The following is a 17212-nucleotide window of genomic DNA, read 5'->3' on the forward strand; positions in this document are numbered from 1 at the left end:
CAAAACATAAATTTCGTGTTTCTGTTTGAAAGTAAGTAATAAAAAAAAAAGGTTGAATAACGAATAACTTTAATTCTGCCTTGTGAGTCTCATTGTTATTATGTTAACTCGATGCTAGATTCGTGAATGGTATTCTCCCGCGGTGCCGCCGATCACACAATCATGTCTTTATTGATATTATCAGGTCGTGGGTTCGATTTGGTCCATGGCTCCAGGCTACTTCAAAGCATAAAGCATTATTTTAAGAGAGACCAACCTTTTCCTCACAAGTCGTGATTACGTGGTTCTTTAACTAAAACAACATAATAATTATTTATTATAACTTTTTTCCATTTATTCCTGTTCAACTGTGAACGAGAAAGTAGACAATTTTTCAAAGATGCATTTAATGTATGGGTAAGTTAGGAAACTTATTTAATTTATAAGCAAATTTAATTACTTTTAAAATTTGGAGCTTTTGCACAGACACTCCATGTTATAAGATAGTCCATCCTTTCTTAAATTTTAAAAATGACATTTTGAATATTTAGATCATAATGAATTTACAAAATTATCTTTTTAAATATATGCTCTTTTTTTCAAATACTATGAGATTTAAAATGCAAGAAATCTTTAGAACGGGAGAGACAAATTTAAAAGAGAAAACGAAACTCAACGCGAGAGAGATGAACGTGAGATATCAGAGCAATGTGAGTAAGTCACAGTCACAACGGCAGGAGACAAATGTGAGGTGAGATATATCAATGGTACTTGATGAAATGAAGCATGCCGAAGAAAAAATGGAGTTACAAATTCATAATTTTTTATTTTATTAGTTTAAGTATTTGATTCTTTATGATAAGCTAATAGTCTAAAATTTGTTGTGGACTATCTTTGATCTGTTTTAGACAAATGATTGTATTTTTTGTGTTATTGATATGCGATAATACCTCATTAATATACAATTATATATCAATTATAAACAAGTTTATGTTTGATTGTCCAATTATGTTGATCTATGAAAGTATATTAATATTATCATATATCACTAATATATAAGTCATATTAAAAAAAACTTACCAATTTGTCTATTATTCATATACTGTTTTATATTAATGACGTAATATTGCAAATCAATAATGGAGTTTCCTTTTCAATATTTAATGTTCTCTTTATAATATTTGGGAAAAACAAAGAGGGAGACACAAGTTTTGCAATGAAGATAGTAATTCAGAAAAATCAGATCAAAAATTATGATAAAAAAAAACATCGTATAGAAGATAAATATGATGATCTAGGAAAATTAGATTAAAAAATATGATAAAAAAATATTTAAAGATAATAAATTAGAGAGAGATCATACGCAATATGATTTTTGATGATAAAAATAAAAAATTTAATCAGTTAAATAATAGTTAAATTAAATATATTTTATTTTAATAATAAAGGTATTTCAAGGATAAAAAAAAGAAAAACACATCTAATTAATTTTATGAATGGGTCATATTTTAAAATATTCAAAAACCTCATTCATAATTTATAAAAATTATATTTTTTAAGACCATTGAGTTAATCTTCTCTTAGAATTTTAATCAAAGAAATTTATTAAAAATTAATAGTCATTTAATTATTTAATTATAAAATAAAATTTAAAAAAAGAGGGAGGGAGGTCGGAAGAAGACCTAAATCATCTAGTCACGTGAGATTTAGGCGAATCTTATTTTGTTTTCCGCATTAGCGCACACTTCAACCGATAAATAAAATTACAGAGAACCTAAATTCCACTTACTCAATAAATATTGTTATTATACTGTAATGATAATCCATAAAAATAATGTTAATGATATGAATACTTGATTGGACGGACTGGAGAGGGCACAAGGACTCTTTATGGTACCTCCATCACGCCTGTCTGGAACCCGACCCACATAGGCTAGGAGTCAGGTCAGGGTGATCTAGGTGTTGATGTGGGACCGGAACCACGTACGGTTCTCTGGACAGGTGAGCAAAAGCCGCGACCCGAACCGGGGGCCATTAGAAACTGGCGGTGTTCTTCACGCGCTTCGAGGGATCGAGCGCGGGGCGACAGGCCTCGCCTGCGTGTTAACCTGTTCCCAGAAACGAAGGCTTTCGATGGTCAAAACCTGATCAGCCTCGATACTTACCCAACCCAAAGAACTCACTCATTACTTCGCAGTTCGCTCACGATAACACACGCACTGGGCCCTCGCCCCCACTTAAACCAAACGACTGAAATATCGCCTCAGTCGCTGCCAATGATTCTCATTACCCATTTCTCTCTGATTCTCTCACTCTCTTCCGTTCTTAACTGCCAAACACATCCTCTCTCAGGTTTCTCCTCTGCGTCGCACCTTCGTCCTTCAATCTTCCTCTTCTTCGCGCTACCTAGCTGATACACTCTACACATGTTATCTTCGTCTCTAACATAGTAATAAATATGGATCATTCACTGTCCGGCCTTCTCTGCCAAGAAAACCGAGCAGAGGCGGTGGTAGTGGATGAAGATTTATACGTTCAGTTTGAGGATTCTAATGCTTCAGAGGATGAGTATGTGGACGTTTTAACTGAGAAAGAGATCGGCCTTGGGTTCGGAAGGGACGAGTCTTCGGTGTTGAGTGATTGGATCAAAACTGCTCGCTTGTATGCCATCAATTGGATTCTCAAAGTTAGTCCACCAACCCGTTCTCTCTTGTTTTGGTTGAGATTCGTTCATTCCTTAATCACACTTCAATTGCATAATTTGACCTTTTTTTGGCCTTTCTCTTTGGTGAATTTGAGTACTCCAGACAAGAGCCACTTTCGGCTTTCGCTTTCAGACGGCTTACTTATCTGTCACATACTTCGACCGATTCCTTTCTAGACGGTTCATCGATGTGAGTTCAACTCTTTTACGAGCGCCAACATTCCCTGTGTTATTCATAATTCTTGATTAACATGATAAAAATATAAACCATATATGTTATTATGCAGAGTGAGAGGTGTTGGGCATTTAGGTTACTATCAGTTGCATGCCTTTCTCTGGCTGCCAAGATGGAGGAGTGCGACGTTCCGGCGCTATCAGAATTTCCTTCACAAGATTATAACTTCGAAAGCAAAGTGATTCAGAGAATGGAGCTTTTGGTGCTTTGCACACTGGACTGGAACATGAACTTCACCACTCCTTTTGCATTTTTACCTTATTTCATCCCAAAGTTCAGCAACCAATCCCCTCCGGCTCACATTTGGTCCAACATTATGCAGCTCATCTTCACATTAATGACAGGCAAGTTACGAGCATCGCATTAGATGATGAACTTCTCAATCAAAGATGGTTTTACGTGACCAGTAATGTATTAATTTAATATATGATTTAATTTGCAGAGGTCAATTTGATGGATCATAGGCCCTCCGTGATAGCAGCGGCGGCTACTCTGGTGGCTATTGATCCGCATTTGACGAGAAAAGCCGTAGAATTGAAGATGAGTTCGGTTTCTCAATATTGGATTCACGAAATTGTGAGTTATGCATTTATTTTCTCATCGTCCGCATTGAAATTTAAGATGATTAGAACTGTTTAATTAGTCGAGGGACAGAATGTAACAGTTCAGTCTGCACAGGAAAACATATATGCGAGTTATGATCTAATCCAGAGATTACACATGGAGAAAACTGAAAGAGACAAGATGATGCAATCCTCGAGTCCTCCTTCGCCTGTGGGATCGATGGCAATCAACAAGCTAGAGGCTTCTGTAGTTAGTTCTGCTGTTACGTCCAAGAGAAGAAGACTCACGTTCACTGATCACGAAGAAAGTCGAGGCACACACGACGGAAGTTAAAGGATTCCACAAGGGAAGATCAGATTTTGAATTTGCTTAACAAGTTCCAGAGATTATGCGTTCATTTAATTTTTTTCTTTTATAAAGATACATATATTCTCCTCCAAGGTAAAACGATGAAAGGAAAGGTGTTTGATTACTAGTTGACAAAAAAAAAATGTATGGGGTTGATTGAGAGTGTCCCTGAGGAAGAAGCAAAGAGAGGAGGAGGAGGAAACGTGAATAAAAATCCTGGCTCTGGGCAAATATTGGAGTGCTCAATGGACCAGGAAGGACAATTGCCAGATATGGCATGGAAAGCTACATGATGAACATGGCCAAATAGGCGATAGCGATATGATACTTTGTTTTGTTTTTTTTTTTTTACCTTACTTTTTTGCCATTTTTATTCAATCCCTTTTCTCTTATTTCTTCTGCTTGGTCTTTTTAACCTTGGGTTCCCCACTTGAAAGTGGGCTTTGTAATGACTTTAGCAGCCCTACGGTGCTTGGGATGCTCTGTTGCTACTACTGTTAGTGTCCCTGAAAAGGGGGTATGAGAAGTGTGCTGGTGAATTGGTGTGATTGGATGCATGGTTGTGTTGCATATTGGGCATCACAAAGTTGTGTGAAGCTGAAAGTAATTATATTTGCTTCAATGTCTGGCCACTGCTCGTGCCTTTAAGGCCGACCCTACCCTTTTTGCCTCCATGCTTCATTTGCTTCGCTGTGTTCAGGTCATTGAATTTGAAACCTCAAGCCATTTTTGCCGAGTTACAAGTGATTTGGACATTTGTTATGCTTTAATGCAATGGATTTTTGCGCGCTACGCCCACTCTATGGGCAATCTGAAGAAATATTTAGCGTTTCCGTTGGTTTTCTCCTCATGTATAGAATTAACACAGGGCGCCCTGTTTTTTTACACTTGACAGCCCATGTGTACCCAAATATTCCACCTTAGTCCATGTGTACACTTGCCAACTCATTTCCCCCCTTCATCGTCAGCTCCTCTCTCACCCTTCTATGTTTCTCTCTCTCGTTTCTGTCTCAATTCCCATCAAATCCACTCGAGGCATCCTCAATACAAATCTCGTCTGGATCTAGATGATGTTGAATCGGAGAAGGAGAAGAATAGTGGGAGAGGGAGATGAGGGGAGAAACAGTGTGGAGTCCTCTATCATTGATAAGAACTCAAAAAAAACAAGAGAAAATAGGAGGAATAAATCTATTAAAATAATATAAAATAAGTATCTAATTTTATATTTTTCTCAATAACCACACTTAAAAGAATCTTTCAAGAATTTAAGAACTAGTTTATTGATAATGATATGCTAGCTTTTAGGTTTCTAATCATATTTATAAAGCCAAATACAAATAAAATCTAGATAATTAGATAATAAAAACCAAATAAAAATCTGAATCTAAATAAGATTTAGATAACTAAATATCTAAATAAAATTTCTTAAACTTCAATCTAAATAATATTCTAATATTAAATAACAATGAAATAAAATCAAATTTAAATCAAATGATATTTAATTTATCTTCTGTCTCTTCTTCCTCGAATAGGTCTGTCATGGAATCTTATCTAGAATCTGATCAATCATCGTGACCGACATCAGCTTCATCAACTTCCATCTTCGATCTTTAGATCTAGAATCTTCCCAATATGCTTCCATCTTTGTCCTTTACATTTGTTTGTCATGTTTGAGGAATGAAGCTAAGAAAGAAAGAGTGGCAATGATAGTGGCTTCGTCATCGGCAATGGACGGAGGAAGGTGGGTCTTACCTAAGCTCGACGTTCAAGCTTCCAAGCATTCTTCATCCACTGGTATCTTATTTTAAGGGCTTTAATTTATTGGGTTTGATTCCTGGGTTCGATTCTTTTGTCCTAGATCCTCCCCGGCTCTACCCATCGATGGCAATGATGACAATACCAAGTCCTCAGCTCCAACAAATTCCCCTTCATCGTTTTCCATTTCGACTTAGCATAGGATCTGGGGTAAGCTTTGATTTTTTTGGGGCTTTTGGATTTTGATAAGGCTTTGATTTGATTCAAGTTTTTTTGTTTTGGCTCAATTTCTTGCTTTTTGTGAGTTAAAGTTGACTGATTGCTTTTTTGGATTTATGGGTTCAATTCTTTCTTTTTTCCCCCTGACTGTTGGGTTTGATTCTCTCTTTCCCCCCTAACTATGTTCGTTTGAAATGAAATATGATTCTTTTGATGTTCGATGCTTCAATTTCCAAACTCGATCTTTTACTGGTTTTCTTTTTCTTTTTTATTTTTGGAACAATTTTGTTTGATGCGAGGGAGAGCTAAGGTGGTAAGTGAGGGCGTGCCAGATCGCAAATCCTCCAGATGAACACTACAAACTTTTTGTTCTGGTTTTGGTCATGAAAGGATGGAGGGATTTGCAATGTGGATGCTGAAGGAGAAGTTGAAGATTGAAGATTTTGGGGTGATGTTACGAAGATGGAAGAGAGAGAGGAGTTGGCAAGAGGTGGAATATCTGGTGCTCACATGGGCTGCCAAGTGTCAATTTTTAGTCAACCAAAATGATGTAACGGTCAAACTTAACTGACTTTAATGGCAGGACACTGGGTGATCCAGTTTGTAAAGTTTAAGGGGTGGAATGACCATAAAAGAGTATAAAAAACTGGGTGCTTCTTGGGGATATAGTTCAGAGACAAACACAGACTTAAACCCATTTAACTTATCATAAACTTAGTCAACCGTCCAAATGTGCATATTCTTCAAAAAGATTGAGCACACGATTCCGGTACAATGGGTTTTAAGTTCTATAAAGGACAATGATGAGGCTGTCCTACAGTGCCCACAATTATCTCCGAATTTACCTTTCCCTGCGACCAAGCTTGCTGAAAAAGACACAGACATCGTGGTCTTTGCCCATAATTATTATCTCTGGTCATTTCTTCTCGTAACAGAGTCGACAATATTAATTTGGATCCATCACTTGTGGGGAGCCAGCCAACCTGCCAGACGTAATTTCTAATCACAGTGAGACACAATAATGATTTAACTTCAAAGCATTTTACCTGTTACACTTCGCTCCTAACCCACTGGATCCATGTTGCCTAGTTATAAATCCAGACAACAGAAAAGGAGGCCTTGCTTGAGCTTAAGGCATGCTACATGGGCGTTGTAAGTTAGAAACTGTAATAAACTCTTGATGCAAAACTATCCACGACTCAAAATGTTGGACCTCCGCAACTAACCCCAGCTATATAAATGACTCGTCAGTAATTCTAGCACTCAACTTTATTTGATACAAGGAAGTGAAAACCTAAGATAGGACCCCCAACACCACTATCCAATAAGGTATGCAGACACATGACAGTCTATATAGTTCTCATCTAGTGCATAATAAGGGGCAAAAGAATGTAGAAGGGAATAACATTAATAATAATAAACAATATTTGAAATTAACAAAAATGCAACCCATCTCTATCAAAACTAACCTCACAAGATGGAAGTTTTTTGGTTGATACAGTTTAAATCAGATTGAAATTGGATGGCAGTCAGGCAAATGGATATGTGATGTCTCTCAGCACTGGAAACACAGAAAATTTGGCCCTTAATTTGCTGGCGTACTGAACTTCACACAATGACATTCTTGGATGGTGTCGTGGTAAGAGGCAAAACAAGAATCTTGATTTACATGTAAAGAGCATCACAACAAAAAGGAAAGTTCCTATTTTATCTAGCTTCACTTCAGACAGATCACACAGGGATCATCTTTAAAGCTGCGGCAATTGGCATTCCCAGAAATCCAAAGAAAACACTACCAAGCCACTGCTTCCAGCTAAGGGGAGACGTGTTTGCGAAGGTGCCCAAGAACTCAACAACTATAATTTGAAAGAGGACAGTGCAAGTGATGACAGCCGCAAATACATAATTCTTCAGTATACCCTCAAAGACATTTATCTTCTCCATGTCCCTCGAACTGATCTCATTAAAAACCTACAGAAAGAATTTGCATGACAAAGAAATATCAGAATCAGAGAGCAAGTATATAGTTATGCTGCCAGAGGCCAAGTAGGGGCAGTGTTAGAATGTCTTGTCATATATTGGCATCTTCAAAGAAAATGACTAAGACCAAAACAGACTTCTACCAAGTGGTCAAGGAGTAAAAAATGGGAAATCAACTCGCCTCATAATGCATTCAACAAGGAAAATGGAAAGACAAACAACAGCTATGGGCATCTTCAAAGAAAATATTTTCCAAAATATTTTCCAACAACATGGATGTATATTCTATGCAAGCACATTTGAGTCACAACCATATTGGTGCAATAAAAATTAGACACTATTGATGCCAATGTCATGAAGGTTGAATTTTACCTGACAAAATACAAACGAGTTGAAAATAAGCGTGTTCAATGTCAGATCAGTATCTGGGCCTTCAAGATGGAAAGCTACTTTTCCTTTGGTCTGGAGGAACCAGATTATAGCAAACTGATATATAGACTGCCCCAAGATATTCCTCCACATCACATTAGTGATAAAGTTTCCCTTCCTACCAACAGGTGGCCTTTTCATCAGGTCATCATTAGGAGGTTCAGTTGCCAGCGCAAGTGCTCCTAAAGTGTCCATGATCATGTTGACCCATAGAAGTTGGACAGCAGTGAAGGGAGCATTTCCTAGGAGTTCACGTATAGCATGAGAAAAAATTAAAATGGGATTTAAAAATGGAGGAAATAAGAGACCATTGCAAAAGAACTTGACTTTGTATAGGGAAAAGATAAGAAAAGGACTTCATGCTTGCTTACCGGTCAAACAGGCAGAAGAGAAGTTGACAATCAAAGCAACAACATTTACAGTTAGCTGGAACTGCACAAATTTCTGTATGTTTATGTAGACTGACCGACCCCATTTGGCCACAGTCACAATTGTGGAAAATTTATCATCTAGTATTATTACATCTGCACTTTCTTTTGCTACCTGGAATTCACAATGCAACATTATAAGATTTATCAGAAGGAATTCAGAATAACATTCATTTCAAAAATCAAGAACTTGCCAGTTTCCACTAGTGGGCAATAAAAAGAAGTTTGGAAATTGTCCCATTGAGAAAGGGCAAACAAATGTAGGGTTAACATCTACTCAAGTTCAGCCAAGTAATTTGCTACTTGTTATATAGACCATAAAAGGTGCTGTTTATGTCCCGAGTACTTTCAGATTCAGTGACACACCATGGGGATTCTGAGAAGACTGATTCTCAAAATATATTTGAGTAGTATCATTTTCAAGATAAACATGATGAAGTGAAACATAACATGCAAATCCAATTTACATAATTCTGATGACAAGTAGGGCTGAAGATTACACGCACGCACATGAGGAAAAAATTATTGTCTTGTATTTCAGAAGAATTATTGGCACACCTCAGTTCCAGCAATGCCCATTGCAAGTCCAATATCTGCTTCATGAAGTGCAGGAGCATCATTTGTACCATCACCAGTAACTGCAACTACTTCTTCAAATGTTGTCCTCAAGTGTTTCACTAGGGTATGCTTATCCATAGGTGAAGATCGAGCCATTACCTGCAAATGCAGATATGGACATATTACATGCAGTTAATGGACACAAATTTCTTCCCAGTAAATGATTATAAATTGGACAAACAATCTCATCATCCTCTCCCCGGTTATATTTTATGAGATATTGACATGTTCACAATAACTGAGTGGACCTTTCAAGTTTAGGATAGCATGCATGCATCTGTAAGTGTTTCTTTAACTTCTCCTCTGGCTCCTTCTCTCACTGTGGGTCAAAAATACCGAAAATGTGGATTTAAAATGACATGATCATCAGTATGCACCTGAATTTTGGGAATTAAATCATGCAATTCCTGATCATTCTTCTCCCGGAACTCAGGACCTTCAATTGCTATGCCATCAGTTAGAATTCCACATTCTCTAGCAATTGCCTTGGCAGTATTTATATTATCTCCAGTAACCATTCTAACAGTAACCCCAGCAGCCCTGCAAATGGCAACGGACTCTCGAACACCAGGGCGAACTGGATCTTTGATACCCACAATTCCTATACATGTATACCCACTAGTAGGAATAGCACTTTTAACAGAGTATTCTCTACCAATCTCCATGTAAGCAAGGCAAATAGTTCGCAGAGCTTCACTGGCAAATTTTTCAATTGTGTTGTTCAACTCATTGATGGATTCTTCATCAAGTAGAACGACCGTGCCATTAGAGTCTATAACCTTGTCACATGCAGCAAGAATTATCTCAGAAGCACCTTTGCAGTGTGCTCTGAAGCTACCATCAGGAAGCTCTAGAACCACTCCCATGCGCTTCTTTAGAGAGTTAAAGGGTTCCACTTTCACAATTTTTGACATTTGTCGTTCCTGAAGGAAATCTCCACCAAGGGAAAGCCCAAAGTCTAATAGTGCACTCTCAGTTGGTGTTCCCAGAATCTCAATCTTGTCATTTTTGTCTCTGACAACATCTCCTCCAGTGTTATTAAATATTGATTGAAGGAGAATTCTCAGAGCAGAATCAGGAACATCAGTCAAGAAATCAGAAGAGATTTTAGAGCTACCTACATCCTTTATCTTCCTACATATGCAAGCTTTCACAACAGTCATATGGTTGGTGGTGAGAGTGCCAGTCTTGTCACTGCAAATAGTAGTAGCAGATCCCATTGTCTCACAAGCAGCCAGATGACGGACAAGAGCCTTATCATTCATCATCTTTTTCATAGCAAAAGCAAGGCTTAAAGTTACAGCTAAGGGTAAACCTTCAGGAACCGCAACAACAACGATAGTAACAGCAATAGCAAAGAATTCCAAAATTTCCCTAGCGTCACCACTAGACCACCTCCAGTGGGACCCTTCTTGTAGTTTGTGGCTAAATAGTCCTTGGACCAAAACACTGAACGTCACAACAGCAAAGAAAAGGCCTATTTTCCCTATAATGGTAGCTACACCATTGAGCTTGACCTGCAAGGGAGTTTCATCATCTCCCCCTTCACTTAGAGTGGCCATTAGTTTTCCCCACTGTGTTCTCATTCCAACAGTAGTCACAAGCATCCGGCAAGATCCATCCTGGACTTTAGTTCCGGAAAGAAGAAAAGGTTGACAGTCATTGACATCAACTGGTTCACTCTCTCCTGTCAAACTTGATTCGTTTATCAACACAGAGAAACCTGACACAAAGAGTCCATCAGCAGGGACCTGATCTCCAACATTTAGGTGGACAATATCACCAGGAAGTAAATCATAAATTGAAATCTTCTGTCTGCATCCATTTCGTGTGACCTGTACTGTAATCTTTTTCTTCTCCCTATCTAGATCTTTAAACTGTAATGATTGTCTATAATCACTTGTGGCAGTGACAAACACAACAAGCAATATGCTTGCAACAATACCAATTCCGTCATGCGCACCCCTAGGCCATCCTTCCACTACTATGCCAACCAACAAAGAGACTAAGGCGCAGACAGCAAGTATCATAAGGGTTGTGTCTTGAAGGGCTTCCCATACAAAAATCCAAAACCCCCGGGCTGGGCTTTCAGTGAATCTATTAATTCCATAAATCTCTTTTCTCTGATTAAGTAATTGCTCAGATGTCGACAACCCCTCATCTAAAGAGGTAGCAAGCTTGTTTGAAATACTCTCAATCCCTCCATGAATTTTCAGCTTCTTCACATCACGACCTTCAACAATTGATCCCAACTCATCAGCACAAATTTCAAAACCTGCAGCTCTAACTTCTTCTGGTACAGTGTATTCACTCGACAATTTTAGACCTGGAGAGGGTGCATATTTTCTTATTATGTAAATGAGAAACCTTAATATCAATTATCAAAATACAAGAAGGCTCACCCTCTTACCATGGATAAACTGAAGTGCAGCTTGTGAAACCAAGACTGCAACTCGGAACTTCTCCTGCAGTGTATAGAAGTTGGGAAAAAGGTCAGAGAATGAGATGCTGTTGCAACATTTATTGTGTTTAATTCCACATCACCCAACAAGTTTAAGCCCTTCAGGAAGCTGTTATTATCTCACGGTACTGGACTAAGAAAACCACAATTCCCAATCCTGCCATAACCATTAAATCTAAATTTGAAATCCATGAAATAGACTTCAGGAAGTGTTCATCTCAAACGTAAGGGTTGCGAGAATATAAAAACGAAGAAATTGCAATGCTTTGCTAAAACAGTGACTTCAAGAGAATTTGGTTAATTTAACAGTACCAGCCAATCTTGAAAGTCTCTTCAAATGAAAGATAATACTCTATTTGTTCTTTCTGTTTGATCAATTCTCCACAAGTATAACAGTTATTAGGACTTTTCCCTCAATCTTACTTAGCATAACCTCAAATCTGATACAATATGCTAAGTGGGCTGACTTTAAGAAAAGAACAATCAAAAGGAAATTCTTGACATTACCTTCATTTTACTAATATTCTGGCAAGAGGTCCTCCGTTCCAAAATCAAGTGACTTAACAACATATCATTGGATATTCAAGTGAAGTTAACAGGTCAAAACATTTATGTTCCTTCTATATTTTTATTTTACTTGTGATGAAGTTATCCCCCACATTACATTGCGCTAGAGCAATTTATAAGTATAGGCACTGCAAGGAATCCAAATCACGTAGTATCACCGTGCGTAAAATATCTATATAGATCACACACCTTCTTGATTAAGTGGGGCACTGCAATTTCTTGAATATGATTAAGTGCAACATCAAACCACAATTAACATAAACACCTGATTTTTCTGCTCACTTTAAGCAACTTCTGGAGTAGAGTAACTGCTCTTCCCATAATTGTTAAAATATTACCATGATAATACAGTTCACTCATTACTCAAGACCAACCCAGCTTTCCATTTGAATTGAATTGTGAATCAAATAAAGCAGTATTTTGAAGTCATGATAGCAAGCCAAAAAGGAAGAAAATTCTGTCAACTGAACCTTAATAAATGGAATCAATACTTCATAGATAAGTAGAGCTATGAAGCGAAATAGCTATTTAGATTTATGGACATTGTGCACAATTTGTTGGGATAGGGAGGAGGGTTATGAAAGCCAAGATAGGAAACCCTGCAGTCCGATACTATTTTTCCCCACTCGTCTTCTTCGAGAGAATAAGACAAGGCATGTGATTCCTGCTAAGCTTCTCACAGAGCTCCTGACCAATCATATCAATGAAAAGGGAAAGAGTATAAAAGAAGAAACCTGATTAGAGCGTCTTATAGCTTCGGCTTCAAATCGTTTGGTGAGATTGGCAGTGAAGCGAAATCTCCTCTTACGGTTTTTCACAAGCCAACAGAGTTTTCTCCATCGCTGAAGCGCCTCCTCCGAGGAGTTCTTAGGTTTCACGTCACCAAAGTTCTCATTCAGATAAGTCTCCATCTATGCCTTGACGGCCTCAAAAGCAACTGAAGGAAAATCTACTGTAGTCCACTCCGCGCATTCAAGCTCAGGAAGAGAAGCTAAATCAAATCGTGAAAATCTCCTCTTAAGGACCAAGATCAGCTTCTCTTGAGTTGATGCGTGTTGAAAATTTACTTTATTCCCAACTTAGTGGTGCTTTAGAAGAGAAAAGTTGGAGTGTAGCCGCAATCGATTTCAAAACACTGAGATGCTAAGATTCCAAGGTTCAAATTTAGAAATCCTTAACCGTAACCGGATCACTGTGGCTTCGCAACTAGAGGAAGCGGTTTACCCTTGAAAATGACCTGCAAGTCAACACTGAGCTAAAGGTTTGCTGGCCTAGCGCAGATCTAGCAAGCATATTTGCTTTTTTTTTTTTTGGGAGGGGGCGTGGTGGGGTTTGAAAAACAAGTATATTTACTTTATATGTGTGTAAACGCATGTAGTACAATCCATATTTGGTATTTTAAGTTATAAGAGATGATAAATTTTATAAAAAAAATAATAAAATTTTTTTAAATTATATAAATAATAATTTAATCTCTTAAAATTTAAAAAAATTAAAATAAAAATTATTTTATTTTTATTAATAAATTATGATTTTTTGTTTAATTTTTATAATTTTTAAAAAAATAGTGATTTTTTAAATAAAAATTGTGAATGAAATTTACAATTTTAAAAATTTACTTTTTAATAATAGAAACTATACTTGGTAAATTATAATTTTTTATTTAATTTTTATAATTTATGTAACAAAAGTTATTATTTGAGCTTGTTTTTAAATAATAAAAATTATATTTAATAAGTTATGATTTCTTGTTCAATTCTTGCTATTTACAAAACAAAAGTTGTAACTTTTTAAATAAAAGTTGTGATAGATTCTTGCTATTTTCAATAAGGGTAAAATAATTTTTTTAAGAAAAATTATTGACAAGGAGGTTTCTAAAAATTTCATTAGTATTATGATATTTTAAGAGATCAAATTATCATTCATATAATTTAAAAAAAATTTATTATTATTTTTCTTAAATTTTAAGTTAAAAAGGAATGAATTGAAATATAGATTTTTAAAATATTTATTACTTCCTTTGGAAAATTATGAAAATATGTAAACATATTTTTCATTGGAATTAAAAAAAATGGTTCAATACTCTCCTATTTAAAATTATAAGGTATTTTTAACTTACTTTTGCCCTTAGTATCATTAAAAATTACATACTCTCTCTCTCTCTCCCCCTCTCTCCCTCCCCCCTCTCCCTCTCATGAATTACATATTCTCTCTCTATTTCATCATTTCACATATATAAATATAAAAATAATTTTAATTTTAATTATTCATTAATGGTGTCTTTGAAATAATTTTGTTGTGAATTTTTTGAAATAAAATTTTTTAATTGGAAATATCAAAAAAAATTATTTTTAAATTTGATATTTCTAAAACAAATCTTATAATTTTAAACAAACAGAAGTAATAAAATACACTACATGCTTAAGCATTTGGTTGGAAGGTGATTGAAGAGTACCCTACAAAATTTAACCTTTTGGATGGGATAATTGTAGTTAGTTAGATATAAATTACAACAAAAAAAGCTTATATTAAAATAAGACACTAATTAATTCTTAATTGTCCGTTGGGATGCTCTTGATACACAAAACAAAGGATTATCAAAATTTTTCAGATTTTTTTTTCCGTTGAAATGAAATCCTTCCTTCCATCCTTTGAGGCTTGGGCCAGATATGGAGATAAATTTTTAATTTTAATACTATAGTCGAGCAAAATATGAATGTCTAAAATAAACTTGTAATGCTCATAAAAAAAATAACGGTAATTTACTCTCTTTTTTTTCAAAAAGTGAAACTATCGGGCCTCGTGCGTAACAGCGGGAAGTGAGCAGGGAAAAACAGTCTTTGACGATGTGATTGGTTCTGAAACGGGAATCTTGTGGTCCTACACGCCCCACACGTTGACAGAGGCAATGGCATTTTGACAGCTTGTGGCATTTAAGGCATGGGTCTCATTTTAGTAAAACAAGTAATTGAAACGAGTTGAGTTTATTTAAATTAAATTTAAAATATTTATTTTTTAAAAAAGTTTATATAATTAAATTTGGTTTTAATATTTTTAGACTTATTCGAGTCAACTCAAATACATGAAAGTTTACAAAAATATTTTTTAAATTAATTTTAATTTTTAAATAATTTTATTAAGTATAAAATATTATTTTTAATTTAAAAAATAAAATAAAATAATAACTTATTAAATTTGTAATTAAGTAGCTCTATTACTATTTTGTTGTATTTTATATAATTTATTCATGTCCTTTACTCATAAACTGATGTGTTAATCTTTTAAATATTATCCTTATTATAGTCATATATAAATATTTTAGATACTTTAATTGAATTATATTATTTTAATTATGATCAAGTTAATTTTAATTCAATCACGATTAAACTATTAACTTAAAATTAATGTCTTCATTAATTCAAAGTTTTTGATAATTTTTAGGTAAACTATACTTTTCATTTTTCTAAGAATATAAGAAAAATAGTCATTATTCTATTATATAAAACAAAATCATTTAATTATAAGTAAAATAGTATTTTTTTTTTCAAATTGTTTCTTCCTTTAATTTTTTTATATTGTTTAACCTTTACATACAAAAATATTATTTTATTTATTATATTTTTCTAGTAGTAGATCCAAGAATTCGTACACGTCCAAAATTATTTTTACTTTAAAATTAATTATCTTGTTTTAAAAAATATAAAATATATTTTTTAGATATGCAAATAATGTATAAAAACTCAAAAAAATTTTAAAAATTGGGTCTTCAAATTAAAAATAAATATTAAAATATATTTTAAATATTATTTTAAGATATTTTATTGATTAAAAATAATAAAAATATGAAATATAAATATTTTTATATTTTTAATTTTTTTAAAAAATTATAATAATGTACTCAAATATATATTATTTTAGTATAAAATGACATAAAATTTAAAAAATTAATTAATATTTATTATATTTTTTATTTGGGTATTTAAGCTAAGTCTGAATTTTCTTGAGCCTATTCTCGAATAGCGTCAAAGATTAAAATTTTAAGTAAATTTGATCTAAATTATTAGCTCCAGATTTTATATCCCTCGAGTGTTGTGCTACTCGTGTCCTTGTAATAAACAACTTCAATTATCTCAGTGAAATTTAAAGGAAATGGGTGAATAATTAATGTTATTTAAACATAAAATAAATTTAATAAGAATAATTTGTAAATATTTATAATTCATTCCTTTCATTAAAAAATATAAAGTATTTTTTTAAGAGTTAGATATTTAAAAATATAAAGTATTTTTAATCTTTTGAGATGTATTCATTGCCTTTTTTAAAAGTATCCCTATTAATAATAAATTTATATTTATTATAGAGTATTTAATAGAGGTAAATATGAAAAGATAAAATTAGTTTAAAAGTAAATAACTACTTTATTAAAAAGTAAAATTCAGTTAAAAAACACCTTATATTTTTTAACAGGGAAGTATTTAATTTTTAATTGAGTTTTTATAGTTTATTTTATTTTAGTTAAATTTTTTTAATTTAATCAATTAAATATATTAACTTTTGGATTAAAATATTTTAATTTTTTTGAAAAATAAGGAAAAAAATTTTATATTTTTATTAAAATATAATATAATTTTAGAACTAATTACATAATTTCTATAACTCAGAATTTATATAATTAATTTATGTTTTAAAATAATTTTTATATATACATATTTTAATTAAAAAATTAATAAACATGTAAATATTGTATGAAATTACATTTTCATTTTATTATTTTGGCTAAATATATTAAATCAATTTTTCTATAAATTTTAAAAGTATTTTTATTTTGGGAAAGTTAATTGTTCATTAATAATTTTAATCAATATATTTAATCTATCCAATTATAAGGACATGATTAAAACAAAATAAACAATAAAGGCCTAATT

The 17212-nt window shown here is 33.8% G+C and overlaps 2 protein-coding genes across 3 annotated transcripts; one reads left to right on the top strand and one right to left on the bottom strand.

The window, feature by feature from the left end:
• Positions 1-2211: 2211 nt before the first annotated feature.
• LOC129304157 (cyclin-D5-1-like) lies at positions 2212-4170 on the top strand. Its single transcript, XM_054943838.1, has 5 exons — positions 2212-2665; positions 2787-2873; positions 2971-3262; positions 3361-3494; positions 3597-4170. The coding sequence occupies exons 1-5, from the start codon at positions 2438-2440 to the stop codon at positions 3813-3815; spliced, it is 960 nt and encodes a 319-aa protein (XP_054799813.1). The 5' UTR covers positions 2212-2437; the 3' UTR covers positions 3816-4170.
• A 2318-nt stretch (positions 4171-6488) lies between these two features.
• LOC129302371 (calcium-transporting ATPase 1) lies at positions 6489-13535 on the bottom strand. Of its 2 annotated transcripts, XR_008591269.1 has the most exons (8): positions 13022-13535; positions 11670-11724; positions 9637-11585; positions 9200-9358; positions 8585-8756; positions 8157-8455; positions 7274-7775; positions 6489-6787 (listed from the first exon to the last, which is right to left on the bottom strand). XR_008591269.1 is itself a non-coding variant. In XM_054941197.1 (7 exons), the coding sequence occupies exons 1-7, from the start codon at positions 13196-13198 to the stop codon at positions 7536-7538; spliced, it is 3051 nt and encodes a 1016-aa protein (XP_054797172.1). In that variant the 5' UTR covers positions 13199-13535; the 3' UTR covers positions 7195-7535. The 2 variants fall into 2 exon arrangements, 1 of the variants encoding a protein (XP_054797172.1); XM_054941197.1 differs by lacking the exon at positions 6489-6787 and having other exon boundaries at positions 7195-7775.
• Between the last annotated feature and the right edge of the window lie 3677 nt (positions 13536-17212).

Source organism: Prosopis cineraria, unplaced genomic scaffold (genome assembly GCF_029017545.1).
Source record: "Prosopis cineraria cultivar Desert tree isolate PC_DT_omini unplaced genomic scaffold, ASM2901754v1 PC2, whole genome shotgun sequence".
In the NCBI taxonomy this organism is placed as follows: Eukaryota; Viridiplantae; Streptophyta; class Magnoliopsida; order Fabales; family Fabaceae; genus Prosopis; species Prosopis cineraria.